Source organism: Anser brachyrhynchus (assembly GCF_964034855.1).
Source record: "Anser brachyrhynchus genome assembly, chromosome: 10".
Classification (NCBI taxonomy): domain Eukaryota; kingdom Metazoa; phylum Chordata; class Aves; order Anseriformes; family Anatidae; genus Anser; species Anser brachyrhynchus.
The window spans coordinates 6,520,427-6,541,270 of NC_137705.1; the positions used below are offsets into that span (position 1 = coordinate 6,520,427).

A 20,844-nucleotide genomic window follows, 5' to 3' on the forward strand; every position below is an offset into this window, starting at 1 on the left:
AGAAGAAAGGCTTTTTAAAGAAGAGCTACTGAATGAAGGCTTAAAAAGCCTCTGCAACTAGCTTTGTTATCAATGGCAACACATCCAACCGATCTGGAGGGAAGGAAAAAAAAAGTAGAGATCTAAACCTAGTTTATTCAGTTGAGCTATATAAGGAGAGAACAAACCCCCACATGCCACACTGAACACAGTAAGTAAATAACCCTTTCTGAAAAATAGCTGCTACGTTTTCATAGGAATCAAGCCTTGCCTCTTTATTTGAGGTACTCATGGAGAAAATTCTGCTTTGTCAAAAGATGATCTACCACCTGTGATGTGATTTTTAAGCTGTTTTGGATTGGGAGTTTATCAGTGCATGTTAAAGACCAAAAGAAATCAGTCCACTGGCTAATCCGAAACAGTTTAGAGAAGACTACATACATTTTATAAAAACATTAGTATTAGGATTTCTTTTTTAATTAGTTACAGTTTCAGGGAAATCATAGGGGTAATCCAATGTGCTAAATGAGAGCTGTCAAGAAGTCACACAGATGTCATATTTAAGGACCTAAAAGTCAGAGCTGTGAAGGCCGTCGGCCTGCATGGGGACTCCTGCGGGCAGATCTCAGTTGCCACAGTTCCAGATGCGCGAGAAGAGCGCCAGCATTGAGCACAAACTGAATCCATAACTGAAGCCATGAGAACACACTGCACAACACGATCAGAGCCTCTGCCCGCCCACCACTTTCAGTGGGTCCAAACCAAGGTCACAAAACCCAACAGAAGAACTTTTCTATTTCTTTTGTAATCTGTCTTCAGTCCACACAGCGTATCAAACACTTCCATGACACTAATCCTAAAATTGGTAGGATGTTTATGAAGAGATTTTAAGTTTAGGAACTATTTTCTGCCAAGCAGGCCAAAATATTTTTAGCTCCATTTTTCCCAACAGTGAAGTACTTCTGATTTGCAGTTAAGTAATGCCATATCAGATCCACAGACTGGATGACTAAATGCATTTCTTTCACACATTCGGGAGAAAAAAAAAAAAACGCACACAATCCTCCCTATATACAGATGACAGATAATCTCTTGGCATCTGCTGACAAACACATTTAAAGAAAGCCTAAATCTGTGCCAAACTTGGCCTGATGCCGCCAGTTCACCATTGTTGAATTACATACTTCACATGATGCAATCACAAGACTTGAAGTTTCCAGTGCTTTATTTTATGGTTTTCATCATGTTAATATATATATTTCCATCCTTTTACAATTTAGCAGCAACAAAACTAAGGCAGAAAGGTAGCTGATGTTCTGCATGTATCATATATTTCATATATTTTCATGTTATCAGTAATCTAGCTGATGTTCTGTATGTATCATATATTTCATATATTTTCATGTTATCAGTAATCTATTTAAATTACAGGCTGGTAACTTACCTAGAATGAAATATGTTAATATTTCTAGATTATGGTTACGGCAACTGATCTCAATTCTACTAGTACTACCACCACCTCTTGTTAGTGAACAGAAAAAAGTGAGGCAAAGGAATCAATTTATTTTTTTAAAAAAAAAGGAAAGACAAGTGTTTTACCTCTCTTAATACTGTGCTTTTATAACCCCGATAAAGTCCTTGAATACCCTGTAAACCAACAAAGGAAAGCATCAGCTATAGGGAATTTGTTTGTCAAAGATCACAATTTGTTGGTGATTACAAGGCAAGCAGTGCAGCCTTACTTAGTGTCAGACCTGACTTCTTACAAATTGACTATATTGATTATAGCATTGTATACTGTATTCTGTGATTTACAACGCTGGGCAGTTTTATGTTCATTTCAAAAAGCATTTAAACACTGTTCAGAATAATCAGTTACAGAGAAGAAAATATACCTTACAGTTAAAATTAAAAGATAGCACAGAAACACATTACTCCAAGTTCTGCTTGACTAATCTTGGGCAAGCATCCATTATCCTCCATATATTTTGGAAACTACTCCTCTCCTGCTTAAGTAGCTTATGCAAAATGAACAGATAGGACGACAGCTTGCATCCTTCTTACCTTTGATTCACAGGTTTTATGAATACAAATATTTCGTACTTTTAACTAGCTAATAATATGCAAAACAATTAAGAATTCTTTTTAAAAGTACATATAAAATTAGGTTTAATATTTTATAGGCCAGTTTCTCGGATGTTTAGCAAATCTTACAGTTCTTTGGTCAGCTACAAAGAAGGAGAAAAGAATACAGTTTGGAGAGCACCAGCTTTTAGAGCAGAATGACCAAATCACAGAGTGAAGTTCCAGGGACCCTCTCGTACAGGGTTATCAAAATAGTATTCATTTGCAACCAACTAAAAAAAAACAATTGAATCATTAAAAGGTCATATTTATGTCTTCCTTTTCCTGGCATTTATACATGGAAACTTGTATAATATTTTTCCCCACAGTATCTTCAGGAGCCACTTTCTCTTATGGGATAGAATTTGAAAAATGCCCCTTTTGAGACGCAGTAAAAGCAGCGGCAAGCAGGTTTTCCAGAAAGAAATAGTACAACTACTGAAAAGATGACAAAAGCCCTGATTTTTTGAAAGTTACCAATACCAGAAGCGTATTCATTTCTCCCTAAAGCCTCTCTGAAATGGTGCCTTTAGGACATCTCCTAAAAACCTGCCTCAAAAACTAAAAACCATGCAGCAAACCTTAGATACAGGGTCTTGATGTCCTGCTGTCACAGACAAGGGCTGTTTAGATATATCCAAGCAGATCTTTCGACAGCTTTTTTTTTTTTCCCCCTCCTCTTCTGCAGGTGCCCAATATAAAAGAGGAGGAAAAAGTTGTTTAAAGTTTGCATGTGTGCGCATTTAAGTGCCCACACATGGGGGAGGTGTGGGGTTTGGTTCCCTTAAACGTTAACATGCCTACTGCTTTCAGGAATAGAAGAATTTTAGGAAAAGTGCTGAGAAAGAATAAAATTGTAGTAATGCTTCTGCACATGTACAGCATCAGTGGGAAGAATGAAGCAACTTCTTCGAAATTTTGCTCTGAACTCACCTCATGGTACAAGGTGTGGGAAAGAATCCGAAAGGTGCTTGCAGAAGGTGAAACTTGGGCCCTTTGCTTGACAACTTCAGATGGAACCCTTATGAGGCACGCAACCTGCAAAAGAGTGATACAGTCAGAGAGCAATTCCTTTTGCCGCCTTCATACAGCTGACGCGTTTGGAGTTTGTTCCCAGTACAGAAACCTGAGAAACCAGGAAATAATTTTTGTAATTATATGAGTTGAACTTAAAAGCTGTTTATAAGGCGCTTATGTGTCTGGTCTCACAGCTACATGCTTCCTGAAGGTGAAACTGTACTAACAGAAAAATGTAAGTACCCTTGAAAAATAACACTTCAGTTTTTAACTTCTAAAACAGAAGTGGGTTTGGTTGAGGAAACTCATTGATGGAACTAAAATTTTGAAGCCGTCCTGTCTTTTGGCAGCCACAGGAAAATCTCCCCTACTTCTACAGATCTAATCTCCAGATCCGGGACTTGAAGAACAAATTTCGTAGACAGTTCCATTGTGCCCTCTAGTGACTAACAGCAAAAGACGCTCCAGTGAGTGTTAGGTGCACACAACACACTCAAGGTTTACCTTAAAACGCACCGGACTTCATTCAAGGTGAAGCATCAGACTGATTCTCTTCTATGTAATGAACTTAACTAGGCAAGAAAGGCCCTTGTAGCTGGACGTAATAATGCGACTACTGCCATAAATCTCTAGCTTTTATGAAATAGCTAGACCTGGCTTTAAAACGTTCACTTGCCACCACAATTTAAGGGAAGAGTTAAGATTGCATGCACATCATTCTGAGAAACGAGGACACTGAGGTGTCAGAGAGTTATGAGCCTCATCTCTAGAAAATGCCTGTTCACCAGCACGTAAACTTTTAGAAGTTGTTGTCTTTAGGTGATCCCAGGGATACTTAAAACAGCACTGGGACTGGTGGCACGACATCGGAGATGCCATGGCCCTTTGCTCGGCTTTAGGCTTTCTTCGGTCCCTTCCTGTGCTAGGGTCAGCAACCTACTGCGGTGAATTTGGTTTCTAGCAGGAAAGGTGATCACGCATGCCACCAAGAGCTGAAATTTAGGAATTCACTGCCAGACTGTAAGACACACAAGCGCGATGTAACTTGAATGATCACTTGTGGCTAACACTGTGTAAAGTTTAAGCTCCATTTTCACAGAGAATAAGAAAAAGTCTGTTATCCTGTTATATTCCTACAAGTTTACCAGACAACAATATCCACAAGTCATTACAAACAGATATAACTCCATGCGCTCTTCAATCCTCAGGGTCAAAAATAACAAGTGACCCCAATATGTCAAGAAAATAAGAACTGTCAAGTTTTTTGATAGTTCAGCATAAATATTTATAGAACTTCATGCTTCATAACACCCCCTGTCCTTATATTAGCTTTTTATTCCTTAAAAATATGGAGGCAGGAGGAAAACTTTAAAAAGGCTCGGATGAAAACAATCTAGTCGGCCACGAGCAGACAAAGAACGCGGCATGGCTTTCTGACACCTGGGTGCTGCCGTTTCGGCACGAGAAGGGTGGCTACAAAGTGATGTCTCCATTTCCCCAGACTACTTGGGGTGCCTTGCATTTCAAACTAACTTTGATGTTTCTCCCATTTGAATTTGAGCTTAGAAGGGAATCTCTGGCTGCACAAGAACAAAAGCAGTGATTACATTGTGCTGTTATGAAAGGAATTAAAGGCTCGCGTCAGGCAGGCTCTGCCGTCAGGTTGCCTCCATGGGGCACTTCGGGGACTAGAAAAGCCGCAAGCCTCAACTGCCCACCTCAGGCAGCACGGTGACATTTCCAGTGTGCACCCAAACTTACAGCGTGCTATCTTAATTGCTTCTACATGGGTACCTTACCAGCAATAACAATTCGAGCACTCTTTTGATGTCAGTCACCACCACTCTTTAGAAGGGAAGTACAGAAGGCCAATCTCACAGGTCTCAGCAGCCCACAAGGTAAAAGAAAGTTATAGGCTGGGACAGATAGGTGCAAAAAATCGTAACCAGTCTAACCCAACAGGTTACTTTTTAAACTCACTGCTGTCCATGCAGATGTAGCCTGTTGCTTGCCACAGAAGAGCACAATACAACCTGCCAAACTCAGCCATTCCTGGTGAATCCTGCTGGTTTTAGGGATGACCCAGCGATGAGCTAGCTTTCTGTCAAAGAGCTCCGTAGCCAGGAAAGGAGAGGGTTCAGAAGTGGGTCCTCAGCTGCCTCAGCCTATATTAAGGCATCTGACAACAGCACCCAATCGACAGGGCCACGCTCACTCCTCCGAGCAAGCTCTGGAGCCGAGCTCTATTCCTACCTGTTGACGGGACCAGAAATACAGAGTCAAGATCCTACAGACCAAGTTCAGGGAATAAATGAGTACCGCCCTACAAACTCCTTCCTTATTTCCCATCTGCCAATACAACTCTCCAGTTTTCAGTTCATCTCCCAGGCCAACACACAGGTATACATCCACAGGAAAGGAATGATGAAAAACAAGCTCAAGGATTTTTAGCTTTAAGCTTAAATAAAACCCTAATTTGCAGCCGAAAGCATTGCTGCTATTAGTTTACACAGCAGGTATACCAAAGTGACTATTGCCATCTATTATCCGTGTAGTATTTTAACACTACAAACACTTCTGAACAAAAACACAAACAAGAAGAAGAGTACTGAATTTCAGAGTCATTGTCTTAAATCATTACCAGGCCAAACTGGTGACTCGAGTATTCAGATGCAAACCTAAGTACATTTTTAATTCACTGACTTGCATTAGCCAGTTAGAGACAAAAGCTAAAGTGGGATTATTTTGTTAACATTATACTGTCTTAGCAATACATAGATAATCTTCCAATTAAATGAAGGTAATTTCTTTTCCTCTGTCGGCTTGGGAAAGAGCATTTTAATTTTCAGATACTCCTTGCGTGCATCAAGGCTGCCATCTCCTGGTCAGATTTATGTTGGAACCAGACTTTCCTGTGCTTGCTCTGACCAACGTGTCAACTGACCCTGAAAAATGACCAGTGCACTTAAAAGTCTCAAAAATACACTAAAATCAACACAAAGCCTCTTTATATATACTGATTTAAACAGCTTGTTTCAGTAGATGAGAAATTAGATAAAGAAATCTGTTTCCACTGGGCTGTAAGGTAAAAGAAAATAAGGTATCCTACAAAAAGAGCACAACTCCTCCTAGTCTTCAGTACTGTATTGTCTCTTATTATCCAAATATTAATAAATCTCACGTAGATTATCAGCCTTTTGGTTCCACCCTTTGTGCCCCTGGGTAACCATTTTCTACATGGCTGATTTTCTTCTAGGATTGAGGAGAGAATCCAAGACAGCGATGTCACGTTTGTGCATTTGCTTTCAGGCAGCTACACTAACCTTGCACGCATGATCTGTGCAGGAGCTCTATCCAGAAGCATTAGCAAGAAGACAGAGCAGGTGTTACAGTTGCCATTAACGGTTTATGCAGAGCCTTTGGGTATCTGCACGGCAGGTTTTTCTCAGATCTGGGGACACAGCTGGTGCACCGCAAGTCGCAGCTTTGTACCTTTAAGTGGAGCAGCTTGAGAAAACATCTCCTTATGCAGCCTGGCATGGACCTTGCACAGCAGATGATCTGGCTCACGCACTTCAAAGCTCCTATTAAAGTCTGAGCACTTTAATAAGAGAGAGATAATGCCCATACTCTTAAAACCGAAGCGCAAAGACCAAGAGCCCAATCTGCGAAGACACTGGCACTTGCTGAGCGCTTGGCTAACAAGCCGATCTATTCTCTGCGCTGTTAGGGACGGGGGTGAGGATCAAGACCAATTTTTTCCATGCTGTAATTAGCCAGCTATTCAGCTGCAAATGGGGAGAAGAGTAGTCTAAGGACAGAGAAGTTTTCTGGAACACGTTAGAGGCCGGTGGTTTAGGGACATGCGCTCAGCCACTCCGAGCAAGTCTCTGACCTCCATGCCTAAGCCTGCTTTGAAATCTGGGTACAGAAACTGGTGATAAGCTCCAGAAACCTTGTCTGTGTTGCAGCTGTGAACCCTTTAGAACACTGGCTTTCCAAAGGATTTTTAATTTTCCTGAGCAGGAGGTTAATTTTAATAACTCTATCTGCCTGAGTAGGCTGGGAAGCCTTAATTGATGTTCCCCACATAAATATAATTTAATAACTTTAGACAGAACTAAAAGAACATACCTGAGGAGAGTTATTCTTAGATATCATTTGCATAAATTTATTCTTAATCAAATAGGAACCTAACATATGACACTACACAACTTCATATCCAGAAAGCAGACTTTAACCCAACCCTCAGAATCCCTGTGCAAGACAGTCACTAAGCCATTCAGGAGAAAAAGCCACTGCAGGGAAATGACGACAAAGAGTTTGACTTATCAAAGGACATATGTTTAGGCTGTAGTCAATCTGGAAACAAAACCCTAATCTTCCACCCCGTTCTTGAAGGTCAGAGAGATTGCCTGCAGCTACATAATGCAGAAAAGCCAAGAAAAATTGAACTCTAAAACCCCATTCAAAGGGAAGAAGCAAGAACAAAATACACTTGTTTGCTTGGTTGTTCGTTGGTTTTGTTAGCTTACTTTTGTTTTAAATTCATTTTGCGTTAGCCTTGGTGGCACTCCTGCAAACAAAAGCTACCTTATAGTTCAGGTTTGTTTGTTTACAAAAAAATGCTGCTTCCCAAACCAGGTTAATAAACATGACATAATGCAAGCATCTCAGTTTCTACATCAGATGCCCCGTCTTGGTTTAAGGCTTGTCTCTTGACAAGACTCATATTCAACTTTCAATGCCTCTCCAAATACTGAGAAGTTATAGTTGGTTCTCCAGAGATTCATTGTGCTCTCTGAAGAGAAAAACTGAGTGTTTTCAGTGCAGCATTATGAGATTAGCAAAGTACTTTATCCTCCAAATAACTGTTTCTAAACTCCGGCCAGAAGTCTGGGATTGGAAATGTTCAGTACTGGCGGAGGTGGGAGCAAGGGATGTACCTGCAGGCAGAAGGTGAACTGCCTTAACCTTTCCACCACCATGAAAATTAACAGAAGAACAGGGATAAATGAAATACACATTTGTCATTTGGTTTCATATTTTCTTTGAACAGAGAAGCCTGAACTGCCTCAATCACAGACCCGTAACGGTTCAAACACCAGTAAGTGTTCATCTAAATAATTGCCGCCCTTTTGACCAAGGCAGAAAAAAAGCGCCAGCATGGTCTGTAATTTGCTGTGGATCACAAACTCAGGCAAGCCCTTCCACACGTGCTTGTCAGCAGGCTCTGCTACCTGCTAAAGCACAACGGAAGAGGAGAATTGAAGCATTAACACCTATTTTAATGAGGAAATTGTCCCCAGGGATAACAGGGTCTGCCCATTACATGTACTGTATTTTCTCAGTATCTGCTTTAAGTGTCAGCCCCACAAAAAGAGCGTTCATCTTCAAAATGAAACCTCAGAATATTTAAATCCTACTTTCCCCTCCCACGCTCACGCACAGCATGGATGTGCCCTTCCAGCAGAGTTAAATTCAGTCCTGTGCAAAGCTGCTGGGGTCATGAACAAGTGACTCCACTCCTAATTTAAAGCCCGCAGAGAGAACAAGTTTTGACTAATGGGCTCTGGATAGGAAAGTTCAGACAACACCAACCTCTTCGTCCAGTCTTTTCCTCTGACTAACACAATAGGGCCTTCATTAATTTAACTGCAGCTCCCCTGCATGCTGGCAGGAAACATTTCTTCAAAGAGCAATCTCACCCAGCAAGATCCCTCAGATCTCTGCACTTCCCAGGGCTTAAAAACATACTATTTCAGAGATGAGACCATGCACATGGACTGAACGTCGCAGGCATTTGAAAAACTGGAGCTTCTGCACAAATGTTTTTGACTTCCTCCAACTTTCCACCTTCGAGGACTCTGCCTGGAATTCGCCCACCTGTTGAGCAGAGTGCTGTTTCGTCCTTCACCGCTGTCAAACCTAAGTCAGCTCATTATTAATGCTTTCCAGAGCCCCCTTCTTCCTGCTCCAGAGCATCACCCACATCTCCACACACTTCTTCCTTCACATAGGCCATCTTGACTGAGCCCTTTCACCCCGACTGCCTGAAATCCTCAGCTGGATGCTTCAGCAGCCCTCTCAACACAGGCTCTCAGATTTCTTTCCCCAAACATGGCTCTTGTTCAGTTGCCCACCTACATGCCCTACCTCTCTTGCTGTAGTCTCCCTGCCTACCCCTCCATCAGCCTTGTCAGCTACGCCTTGGAAACGGACCGGTACCTTCTGTCCTCACACAGCAGAAATTGATGCTCAGCTCTCTTCAGTCCAGTACAGACTGAGCGTCCCGCGGATTTTGAAGATCCTCAGTACAGTCACAAACAGTTGGATTCAACCCTTGAGTGGCAGAAATCAGACAGCTGAATAGCTTTAGAAATACCAGTCTTTATCTTCCCTAACCAGGCTGATCCTTGAATCATCAGTTGCTACCCCTCTTAAACACAGAAAGCCTTAAAGCCAAAGAATGGAAGGCCCTCTATTCAACATACGGAACTGTCTGCATGACCCAACCTATCCTAGCAACACTTTCACCACCGTGAGCCTGCTAAATCTATTTTAAAAGACTTAAGAAACTAATTACATCCACCAGCCAAACGGTTCTTTCAGCAAAAGTTCCCTTCCAAAGCAGTGTGGTGCGTCCCATCCAGCATGAAAGTTTCCAGAGAGCCAAGAGGGGTCAGACTGTGCTACAGGAGGACAAACGTTAATGAGATTCCAGGCAAGAGAACACAGGCAATATTTTCTGAAAACACATTAAGTCTCCTGTTGAAAGATGACTAGTATTTTACAATTTGTTCAGGCTCTTGGGGATACGTTGGCCTAAAACATGGAAATTTCAACTACATTGTATTTTATCAAGTATTTTCCTTTAATTGATCCCTTAGTCTTTCCTACAGCCTTCTCCCCTGAAGAATTACGGGCTTGTTCACATATGGAGCTGTTCAGAAATAGCTAACAAACCCTGTACAGAACCTTACACTGGAATAAACGTTCCTTATTTTAAGCTCCCTCAGTCCTTTCCAAAGCTGAGTCTGGCAGAATAAGTTGCAAGCCAGGAAATCCATCAGGAAATAGTTTTAAATTATTTATTTCTCATGTATACTCTTTAAGCCAAGTTAATTTTCCTCTACAGTCATGTACCTCGAGCTACAAATATTTTTAAATCAGCTGAGTATCAGCCCTGGGATGATGAGGCCCAGCAAAGAGATGACAACCTTCCCGTTTCTACTCTGTAAGTAGAAACAGCATGTCTTTTAAGTCCTGAACTGAACTGATAACACGAAGTGATCTAGGAAGGACAGCTGACGAAGAAGAGGTAATACGCGGAGTTAACATGGAGCATACAAAAAAAAGATCAGCGTGGGTGGCTGGCTAGGTGCTTGACAGTTCTTATTTTGCTGTTTCAGTCTGTAATTGTATGATGAATTTGTTGGCAGCAGTTGTGAATCATGCCTCTATTTGTCTCTATTTACAACCAATTTCCAGCTACAGCTTTGGGTTTCCGTCCACCCTAACTACACTCCTTCTCCCCTGGCTCTTAATGGCACCAGTCTCACATTCACAACCAGCTTCCAGCCACTGCTCAGCCACGCTTCTGCATACGGGCTTGGCAAAAGTTCTGCAGCATCTGTATAGCAGACCTGGCCTCACCTAGATTCATTTCTGAATATCTTAAAATCCATCATGATTAATTCAGGAGACCACATACCTCGCTGCACTCCCCACCGCTGCTCGTCTTGCCAGGGTTGGCACATTCCCCTGCTCACTGCCTGCGTGCATCCAGATACATACAGCACAAAGACACAGACCCACAACGACAGGCCCTGATCGTTGAAACTAAAACAAAACCACAAAACACATACGTACTGCGGAAGGAGTCCCGTCAGACACCGATTACAGTCAAACTTAGGATAATACTTTGAATATTATGGTCTGCCAGCCTGTACTACACAGGCTGGGAGACGGAAGACAAAGCAGAAAATGGAGCTTTTCATTTTTAAGCAATTTTGTTCGGTTCTTAGTTTGGCTCTTAGAAAAAGGATAGTTAAAAATTCAAAGCCATTATCCCAAAGTCTAGACACATTAAGTGCTAAATAGCCTCTTTGCTCCAGCAGATAATTGTTGATTAGATGCAACTCTCCCTAGAGTGTCCAACTTGCCTGTTGAACTGAAAAGCAGCATCTTCCAACATGTTAGTTTTTGGAGTTTCAACTAGCTAAAACCTTAACTCCACATCTGACGTGAGTGGTTGTTTCATCTCTGTTAAATTTGTCTTCTGCAAGCCGGTCTTCTAGGGCTTACAGCGCTGCAAAGCCCGAACCAATTATCCTGCTGGGGATGCTTTCATGACATTACTCTTTGTGGATCTGTCTGGCTCAAGCCTCAGTCTTTTCCTCAGAACAGGCATTAATAGCAACTCTCCTCTCTGACCTAGCCAGCTACTCTAATGGAATCCATACTAATACACTTTTAGAAATTGCTGCTGTTCTATTACATTCAAACTAGTTAACAGTTTTGAAACACACTGCCACAGCAGAGGGAAGAAGAAGGGGCTGATACGTGGACAGAGAGAGACAAACAACATCACGTTTAATGCATCTTTTTTTTTTTCAGAAGGAAGCCTAAAATACAAAACACTCACTTCCCCTCTTTTTTATTTGAAGGGAAAGTATACTCAAAATGTCATTCTATAAAATTGTGATTTGTGAACTGTAAGCTTGCTTGCATTTGGACTTGCTTCTCCTAAGAAACAAGTTAGGACGAGTAGCGAAAGCTAGCTGAATTCCCCAGAAAGCTCATTCCTGCATTAAGAAGCCTTTCTATTTGACACATCCCAACAGCAGATAAAAAAAAAAATCCAAGTTATTAATACTGAGGGTCCGATGCTAATCACAGATGAACCACACACTTTGCTCTTATCACACAGGTATCTTAAGTGGCAACAAACTGCAATACACAAGTGAGGTTGGAATTTCACCTTGGAATACCTGTCCTCGCCTTGCCCTGTGGAGCCACATGAGGTGACAACGTCATACCACCTGCCTACTTATTTAAGCCAAGATGAGACGGTGGACTGAACGCCCAACTGCATTTCTACGTTCTAGTTACTGGTCTCCTGAGCGCATTTCTCCCACTACTTTGTTTATTTAGTTGAAGTATGACAAGTCAGCCGGTCTCACCCCCTCACCCCAGTAAAGCCACAAACTTCTGGACATTTCGTTTCAAATGTACTCCACATCCTTTATTTCTCAATTCTGGAAAAACAGTTAAGTGTGAGGCTGCGCCAAAATCCTTGTTGTTGAAGCCAGCCAAGCCTATCACTCTTGGAGGCAGCAGTCCCTACCTGAACATCAGAGCTGTCTCAGAAGAGCACAGCTCAGCTCTCCGTCTTCTCCTGTGAGGTTCATGCTCCAGCAAAGCCTGGTAAATAGCCCAAGTTTTAGCATTCTTGGAGGCAGACCAGAAACGCCTTTCTACACCTGAAAGCTTGTCCAGGATTATATGACCCAAGGGAGCGCAGTGCACAGACACTGAAGCAGGATGAAAACAAGCCAGCTGAGGAACTTAAAAGTATCGTGGCTACATCTGCTTCAAAATTAACAAGCAAATTAACACAGGCACAGCATCACTGATATGACTGGGAAGCCTCCAGGATCTGAGCTGCTCACTCTGTTGCGTGCTGCTGCGCCCTGTGAAGACGCACCACCCTCCTGCGAGCAGCCTGGGATCTCGCAGCACTGCACAGCGTCAGCACACCTCCAGCACTGCTATCCTGAAGTACTCTGGAAACACACACAAGGACAAAAGCAGCTCAGTAACTTCAGCTGGTAATCTACTTGCAGAGCAGCATCTTAATGCTCGCTGACAAAAGAACAGGACGCCGACCTCCCATCCTGGTCTTCAGTCCTTCCCCCACGTTTGCTCCCACAAGTGAGCTAGAAGTCAGGTAGTTTGCTTTCCTACAGAGCAGGAAAGAAGAGACAAAGCTACCAAAAAAGCCCACTCAAAAGTAAAAGGCCAGAAAAATGGCAAGGGTAGACCTGGTATTTACAAGCAACAGCCCTAAACTTTCACTAAATATCTTGCAAAGCTGAGATTGTAACCATAACAATATCTAAATATTAGATGGAAAAGGCTCTTGTCAGCTAGCCTCTCTAGAACGTGATCCAAATGACTTTATTCTCACCTCCATGGAAAGCCAGCAGGATGTAAAATTAACTGTGCTGAATCCAAGCACTTTGGCACTCACGAAGGAAACCTCATCAGCCAAACTGGGACAATCTTAAGCTTGCCCCACAAAACCACATTTACAGGACGCTGGCAGTGGTGTGGGCAGAGCGCAACTTCTCTTTACCAAGGTTTCTTGTAATTAATAGTATACACTGCCATGTTACACCACAGGTAAAAACAGTTACAAAGTCCATCAACTCTGTATCTACAATAAGCAGCCTGCTGCCCTAAAAGCAGGCACTGGGAGGTTAAAAACACTGCTTCATCTGCGGGTTCCTTACACCGCCTTAGAATATGAAAAGTAAAATTTGCGAACATCTGGTTTTCCTTTCCACCCCCTATGATATCATGTTTTCCAAGCGCATTTGGCAGCTCACCGTAAAGATACAGGCAGACTAAACATGCAGGGCAATGCCGAGTCAAGATGAAAAATTCCAAAGCCCTGGATGCAATAACTGCTTCCTACCTCCAAATTTCACAGTTAGACAAGCGGTACGCTAAGAGGTTTTTTTCCGCCTTCGGTAACTCATGTATTCTTCGACCTTCATTCTTCTTTGATGAGATGAAATGATATACCGCGCATCTGTCCTCTACGGTTTTGGCTCTGTCTTTGTATTTTTTTCTTGCATTATGGGATATTCAGGGTCACTATACAACAAGATTCAGTTATAGGAAAAAAAATATATTTAACAGGGTCAGATGATGTGTGTGCTTTTTTTTTTTTTAAATCTCACCCCTAAAGGTGAGATTACTCTCCTAAATTCCTCCTGTATAAAAGGAAAAAAAAAAACCCACAGTACAATCACTGCCCCTTCACTGCTTTGTTTTATTCCTCAGTCTGTAACTGAGTAATTGGACCAAGCCAGCTCCAGGGGACTGTTTCCCGTGAATTTACACAGGCTGTAAGCAGTATGGAAGAGGGGCTGTTACAAAAACCGAAGAGCTCCCATTTAACCAATTTCTCTCATATATTTTACCATATTTTGATGCAGCATTTTCATTTTTCTGCCTTTACCTATTTTATCATTTTTAGCTAGGCACATACAAAGCAGATTAGTCAGCGTTAACATACCTTTAGGCTTAGCACATTTTACTAATGCACAAGAACGCAGCCATCTCATCTATGCTCACCAGTAAATGAGCAGCAAACCTGGGAATCCAACCTCAGTTTCTTGATTTGAATCCTAATTTCTCTGTTTTGCAAAAAGACAACTTGGAAACGCAAACAGATGTCTTGGGAATCCTAACACGACCGAGCCTTTGGCTTATTATTTCACATTTAAAAGCAATGTATATCAAAGTAATTATTAAAGTGTACAAAGGAGGGAAAGTATGTATTCAACAAAAACAAAACAAAAAAACAACTGACAAAATAATAGTCCCAGTGGTTATACCTTGATTAAAACATAATGGCTAATCAATAAAACTGTAATTATAACTTTCAGTCTGGTGCAATTTGGAATAGTTTATATATCTTGATTGATCTGTTAAGACTTTATTAAAAAAACAAATGTAAGAAGATCTTGCTTAGTGCTATTTTTATTACAGATTTGCTGTAGCAAATCTCTAAATCCCTGCCTCAATATTTTACAGTTTATTTCTCCCAGCACACCGAGAGAAGAAGAAAAGCTAGCAAAAAGCAAAATCTTATTAGCTGAGACATGGTTGTTACAACATCACAGTTTCCACACCATAAAGTCAGATTGCCATTTCAATGGCTATCACCACACATTTCGCTGGCCTTAGGGCAGCAACAGCCAAGCACAGGAGGCATAGATAAAGACAGTCCCGAACAACTCATTTAACTATGCAGCATCTCAGTTTGAAAAAAATGAAAGCAGTGCCTGCCTGAGTTGTAAGGATCACGAAAACAGAGAGCACCTTGGAACATTCAGGCAGCAGCTTCTGTAATCATGCAAAGGAGTCAGCTGTAGCTGACCTTTCCTTGGCTGCTGCTGATTCGATTACCCAGTTGTGGTTTTCTTGCAGAGTACTCACAGAGAGAGGAGGTATACTATAAATAACCGACTCGCAAAAGAAGAGAGAATTTTTCAGTGGATTTTATAACAGAACACTGGCACCTCTTCATAAGCCCAATCATCATTTTGCTTGCTTCTGAAACAGCACTAGGGAAGCTTAAGACACCTGTTCCGTGATGTTCCAGGCAAACAAGGAATTTCAGAGCTATGCATTGCCACGGTGAAGAACCTCTTTCTGATTCCTAACAGCCCTTGTAGGATTTCCATAGAAGTAACGTCTGTGCACTGCCTGAAGTTAAACGTCATAAGCTAACAGTGCAGACTCTAATCAAGATCTAAAAGAATCCGCCTGAGGAGGCAACACAAATGTATCCCACCCAGCCCTAAATCTACCATCTTCTATCTACTCCTGCCTATGATTATACTACAGAAGGGGTATGCTGCGTTCACCTATCTTCCCGTGCTTGGTACGTTAGATTAAGTTCACTGTCTCGGTCCCACTCAGTCTGATAAGTATCATTTCCACAGAAGAATAAAAATTACTTGGGAATCAAAGCTAAAACCATGGAGAGCAAGAATAGCTGAACTGCTTCCCGTGGGAAGCCGCTATGCCAGTCTGATATAATAGCAAGGCATCTCACAGCTAAGTCAAAATGGCACAGCACCATCTGCGCTCCTCGCAGCCTGGGACCAAGCCACTCGGAGGAGTATAAATACACAGCTACGTGTGAAGGAGAGAAAAGCAGCCAGTTTCCTGAGATTAAAAACCTCAGTTAAAAGCAAAATATGGAACCAAAGACACAAAACATTTTTCTGCCCCATATCACAAGCTAAGTTTAAGTTGCAAAAGAGCCAGAAAAATTAATTTTGTACAGCCCGTTGCCCTCCCCTTGACCTGTGGGGAGGCAGCAATTCACACCCCACCTCATCACTGCAGCGCCAGGAAACACCCAGTGTGACAAAAGCAGGAATAAGGAGGGGACAGCGCTGGCAGCCACAGCAGCGGACTGTTTACAGCTGCACACCCAGACCCGAACACTGCCAAGGCACAGTCCCAACCCTGCAGTTAAAAACAAGAGGGACATCTAGAGAAAGATGGATTTCGCTGAACGTGGAAAATGTTTGATTCAGCTAACCCAAAGCAGCTCTGCTCTTTTTGTTTGCAAACAACCTCAGAATTATTTATTTTTTTTAACTGTAACATTCAATCTGTTCTGAGAATTTTACTGCAAAGGAAAGGCAGCTTCTAGGCCTGAATCGCAAAACGGTGTGGATAAAGCATCTCTAGTATCTGCCAATAGACCAGTTTGTGTCTGGATCAGGTAGGAAGGGAAGCTTTGGGCAGTGATTGATCACATCAAGAAGCGTTCTCTTTCAACACTTGCTGCAGACTAGTTAGGCAGGAAGTTCCTTCCTGTTTCTGTCCCATACTACCCCTTGCCAGAGCTGAGCTTTCAGCTCGGTGGCTCTACGTGCTGTCCAGTCATCCTGACATGGCACATTGGTGATGAAAATAATGTTAGGATATTAATCTGGAATATAAAGTCACTTTTAAACGTACCCTTGACATTACTTTAGTATTGAAAACTTTTCCCTCCTCTCTACAAAAAAAAAAAAAAGAAACATAAAATAATGAAAATAAATAAAAAATAAAATCATAAAAGCAAAAAAATATATATTTATCAAAAGAGTGGTCAATATAAGATAGGAAATAGCCTAAATATACCATACTGGAAAGTCAAGAGGGCAGAGGTGTTCTATTATTTCAGTCCAATAGTTTAATATTACTCGCTAGGTTAATGGTTGGACTTGATGATCTTAGAATTCTTTTCCAACCTAAATGACTCTGATTTATTTGTTTTGATACTGTAGGTTACAAACAAACAAAAAACTACTTCTACCCACTACTAAATTCTACAAAGTCCACGCTGTTAAGAAGGCAAGGGCAACCTAGGTATCAAAAAAAGCAAAGCTTTTCTGGTGACCCTTCTTATTGATCATCTAAAGCATTCAATAGAACTTGGTCCCACTTATTCTCAGTACTGTTTGAACCTTGGCAAAGCAAGTTGTTACTTGCAGCTCCAGATCCTGCTATAAACAAAGCAATTAGAATTTAAGGGATAAGAAGCACAGCAACTTTTCCAAGGAGTGGGTGGAAAAACGTTTTTTTAAAACTGCGTATACAGAAATGGTTTTTATTATTCACATGTTTTTATCCTGCAATAACCCAAGCAATACACTAACCTAAGGGCTACTGCTACCAGAGAAACTATGAAAAACTGTCACTAAAAGGTGTCCATTCCAAGGAAAGAAAAATCATTACCTATCCAGGACACAGGTTTTGTCAAAAAAGCGTTATACATTATTTGGTAAGTGGAGTCACACAGCTGCCAGTTGCCCTATCCTGTCCTATGTACATCCACTAGAAGAGTCTGTATATAAATAAATACTAGAAAGTCTTTTCATCGTCACAACACTCTCTTTTAGAAAATGGTGTTATGAATGCGTGCAGGGAAGAGGAGAAAGATAAATATTAATATCTGCTCTTACCAGCTAAGCTGCGTGGGTTTCAGATGATGGCACCTACCTGATTTACTTCCATAGGACAGTCGTGTTGTATGTAAAAACCTTTTAAAAATAAAAATCATTTCCATGACTACCCCACCTGATGCTGAAAGGCTGTAAATGCAAGAAAAGCCTTCTTGAAAGTTAACATTGACACACAACCACTACAGTGTGAAGGTGGATTCGTATTTCAGAGCAATGCACACTTTCTACTGACATAGCAAGCTCAGCCTACTAACTCGTTTATACATTTGGAAAGAATTCTGACGAAAGTCAGCACATCATTAAAAAAATTTGAAATATTATAAGAACTGTTAAGCAGGTATATGGGCAGCACTCAGAAAAGACATGACACCAAATGTGAGTTCTGTAATGGAACGGTTTCTTCTCCTTCCACAGAGGCACAATATATAAAGTTCTCTCTTACCACTTCCCCAGAGGAGGCAGCCACCATGTGTGTTACTGGAGTCAAGTATGATGCAGAGCCATGGGGCAGCACAGATTTCACATTCTCATAGGTGATAAAAAACGCAGCAGCTGAAATTCAAGCATACATTCAGTCATTTAACTGTCCCTCCATTCTTTCATCATAGAACTAGCACTAGAACATAGAACTATAGAACATTTAGAGGTGGATTCTGTCACCTATTATTCTAAACACACATTTGAAAAAAAGATATTTATTGCCCCAAAACAGTAACACTGTAGGAAAACAATCTGTAAGTAAATTTCAGCAGGTTATGCTCCTAGTGGGGCATACCTCCCATTGCTACCAAAGGTGCAGCACTTAGTTTTGAGATAAGGAAGGAGATGTTAATGAGTCGTGACTGTCCAACAGGTTTTGAAAAACCCTATCTTCCATACATGTAGAGGGGAAAGGTAGAAAGGAGGCTGTTCTATCCCAGCTGAATTGGGCAGGTGACCTTAAATAAACAAACAAAAATAATCAAAATACTTGATACAAACCTGCTACCTTGCAATCTGCAAAACCGTTTCAGTGGCAGTTATTGATAACTTCTTCCTAGCTACAATCAGTTCAGTGTTTTATACTTTAGCTCCAGAAAGAAATTCTTCTGAAATTCCAGTGGACAAGAAACATAGCAAAGTAAATTGAACATAGCAAGAAAAACTGCACTTATTCACTGCAAGTCAACTGCAAAGGTACTTGCACCTTAAGGGTTACTCCTTCTCCTAAAGATAATTTCAGTTTTGAGTCATATGCTGGAAAGATAAAAACACAGTTCAGATTTTGAAGATGTAAATCTTGAAAAAAACTGACATGTCTTGCAGGGGAAAGGATTTTAATTGTAAAGAAGGACTACGTGAATTGCCTTCTGCTTATCAAAAGATGCTTATCACCTCAAAAGGAGATAACCGAGCAGACAAGATAAAGAACTGAATTTTTTATATCATCTTATGAAGGACATCAAACATCTGAAGGTGTACGGGGATTTGTCAGCAAAGTTCTCCTAACATTTACTACTGACAGCAGAGCTTGGTGTTTTGGTTTTTTTTTCCTTCCCTACAAAGACAAAATGGACAAAGGCATTAGGATTTTTAGATGCCTTTTCTCTGCAGGGACAAGTATTAATTTTTTTTTTTTTTAATGTTGCAGTTTCAAAAGTATTCCTGATGTCTTCTCATTTTAAGTGACTTGTAGCTGTTTCTTAGGGAGAAAAAGATGTGCAGAGCATCCCCAGGACATTTAGTTCAAAGACCTCCAGTGCTAAAGCACTTTCTGATTCATTCAGATGAATTCTGATTCATTTCTATTGCCATGGAAGGCTGGGTCATGACAAAAGCATCCAGGGCAAGCAAGACTTGAGTCCTCTTTGGCACCTGGAAACGCCTTGGGTGCCCCAATTAAGTAAGAAGTGGCTCATAAGGCACATCCAGGAACACATTCTAGGAGTAAGGGCCATGCAGGGAAGTATCGCTAACATTTAACATCAGCAGCTGCTTGCCCACTTGCCAACCTTTAGAGCTCGTTTATTTAAGCTACGTTTGAACTGCTGGGCTATGCCAATCAGTTACGCACTGCTCCCACCACAGAATGAGGCTTACAACAGTGGGATTCATGCAGATGTTTAAGAGAGTAAAAACACACTGGAAGAGGGCACCAAACTGCACCTACATTAGAGCCGTACACTGCCTGCAACACCAGGACAGGCTTCTTTAAACACAAACACAGCCTCCAGGTCCCACTGACAGGGGACTGTTTATGCCAGAGCTTTCACAGAAGTTAGCTACAGCGTGGAGCCAAAGTGGAGGAATTAAACCACAATGATAGCCTCAGATATGAGCTGCATGTTTGCAAACGTTCCTGTTCAGGCAAGTTCCCATCTGAAATACAGCACTAAGGACAAAACACAAGAACAGAGTGAGTACGCAGCAGCCTTTACCCCAGGCTTGCTCAGAGATTTTGTTCAGTGTCATACAACCCTAGAAGCTGCTCTTCACAGCTGGACATTGTCCCACAGAATCCAAACTGTCACCTGCAGGAGAGGAAGCCACAGACATCAATGTCCTACACTACCTCAGTACCCACTTAAAGGAAGATAAAGCATAATCCAACCAAGATTTACCATTTGGAAAGGATCCTATAGCAGTGGAGGGAACACCAGCATAGATGCCACGAAAGCCACCAGCCTTCCAAAATCCTTGGGGACTTTGCAGTCTGGTTTTGACAGTGTCCAGAGGAAAAAGGATCAAGTCGACACAGACACCAGCAACTCCACCAGCCTTCAAGATAAAATCATAAAGTGCATTAACATTCACGGGAGCGAAGCTGCGGTGCTTATGTGAGCAGCCAAGACATGCCTAAGCCAAAGCACTACCGAAAGTATCCTTTCTGAGATCAAATTATAAATTGATAGTCCTACACAGATCTCTTTAACTTCTACAGCTATAATGAGAGATTACAACCTTTAAACCATTTAAAGGT

General features: G+C 41.5%; 1 protein-coding gene across 6 annotated transcripts in view; it reads right to left on the reverse strand.

Annotated features, from left to right (window-relative positions):
- Positions 1-20,844, reverse strand: part of SLC25A26 (solute carrier family 25 member 26) — a 91,768-nt gene that overhangs the window by 68,361 nt on the left and 2,563 nt on the right. For 3 of the 6 annotated variants that reach the window (XR_013955662.1, XM_080606405.1, XM_080606409.1), the window contains exons 2-5: positions 20,486-20,642; positions 18,328-18,437; positions 3,037-3,141; positions 1,579-1,626 (exon numbers count right to left, since the gene is read on the reverse strand). Coding sequence is in view for 5 of the 6 variants with exons in the window: in XM_080606405.1 (XP_080462531.1) it covers positions 1,579-1,626; positions 3,037-3,141; positions 18,328-18,437; positions 20,486-20,642 (420 nt within the window). In the remaining variant the exon portion in view is untranslated. The remainder of the gene's footprint in view (positions 1-1,578; positions 1,627-3,036; positions 3,142-18,327; positions 18,438-20,485; positions 20,643-20,844) is intronic. The other 3 variants (XM_080606406.1, XM_080606408.1, XM_080606407.1) reach the window with 3 other exon arrangements.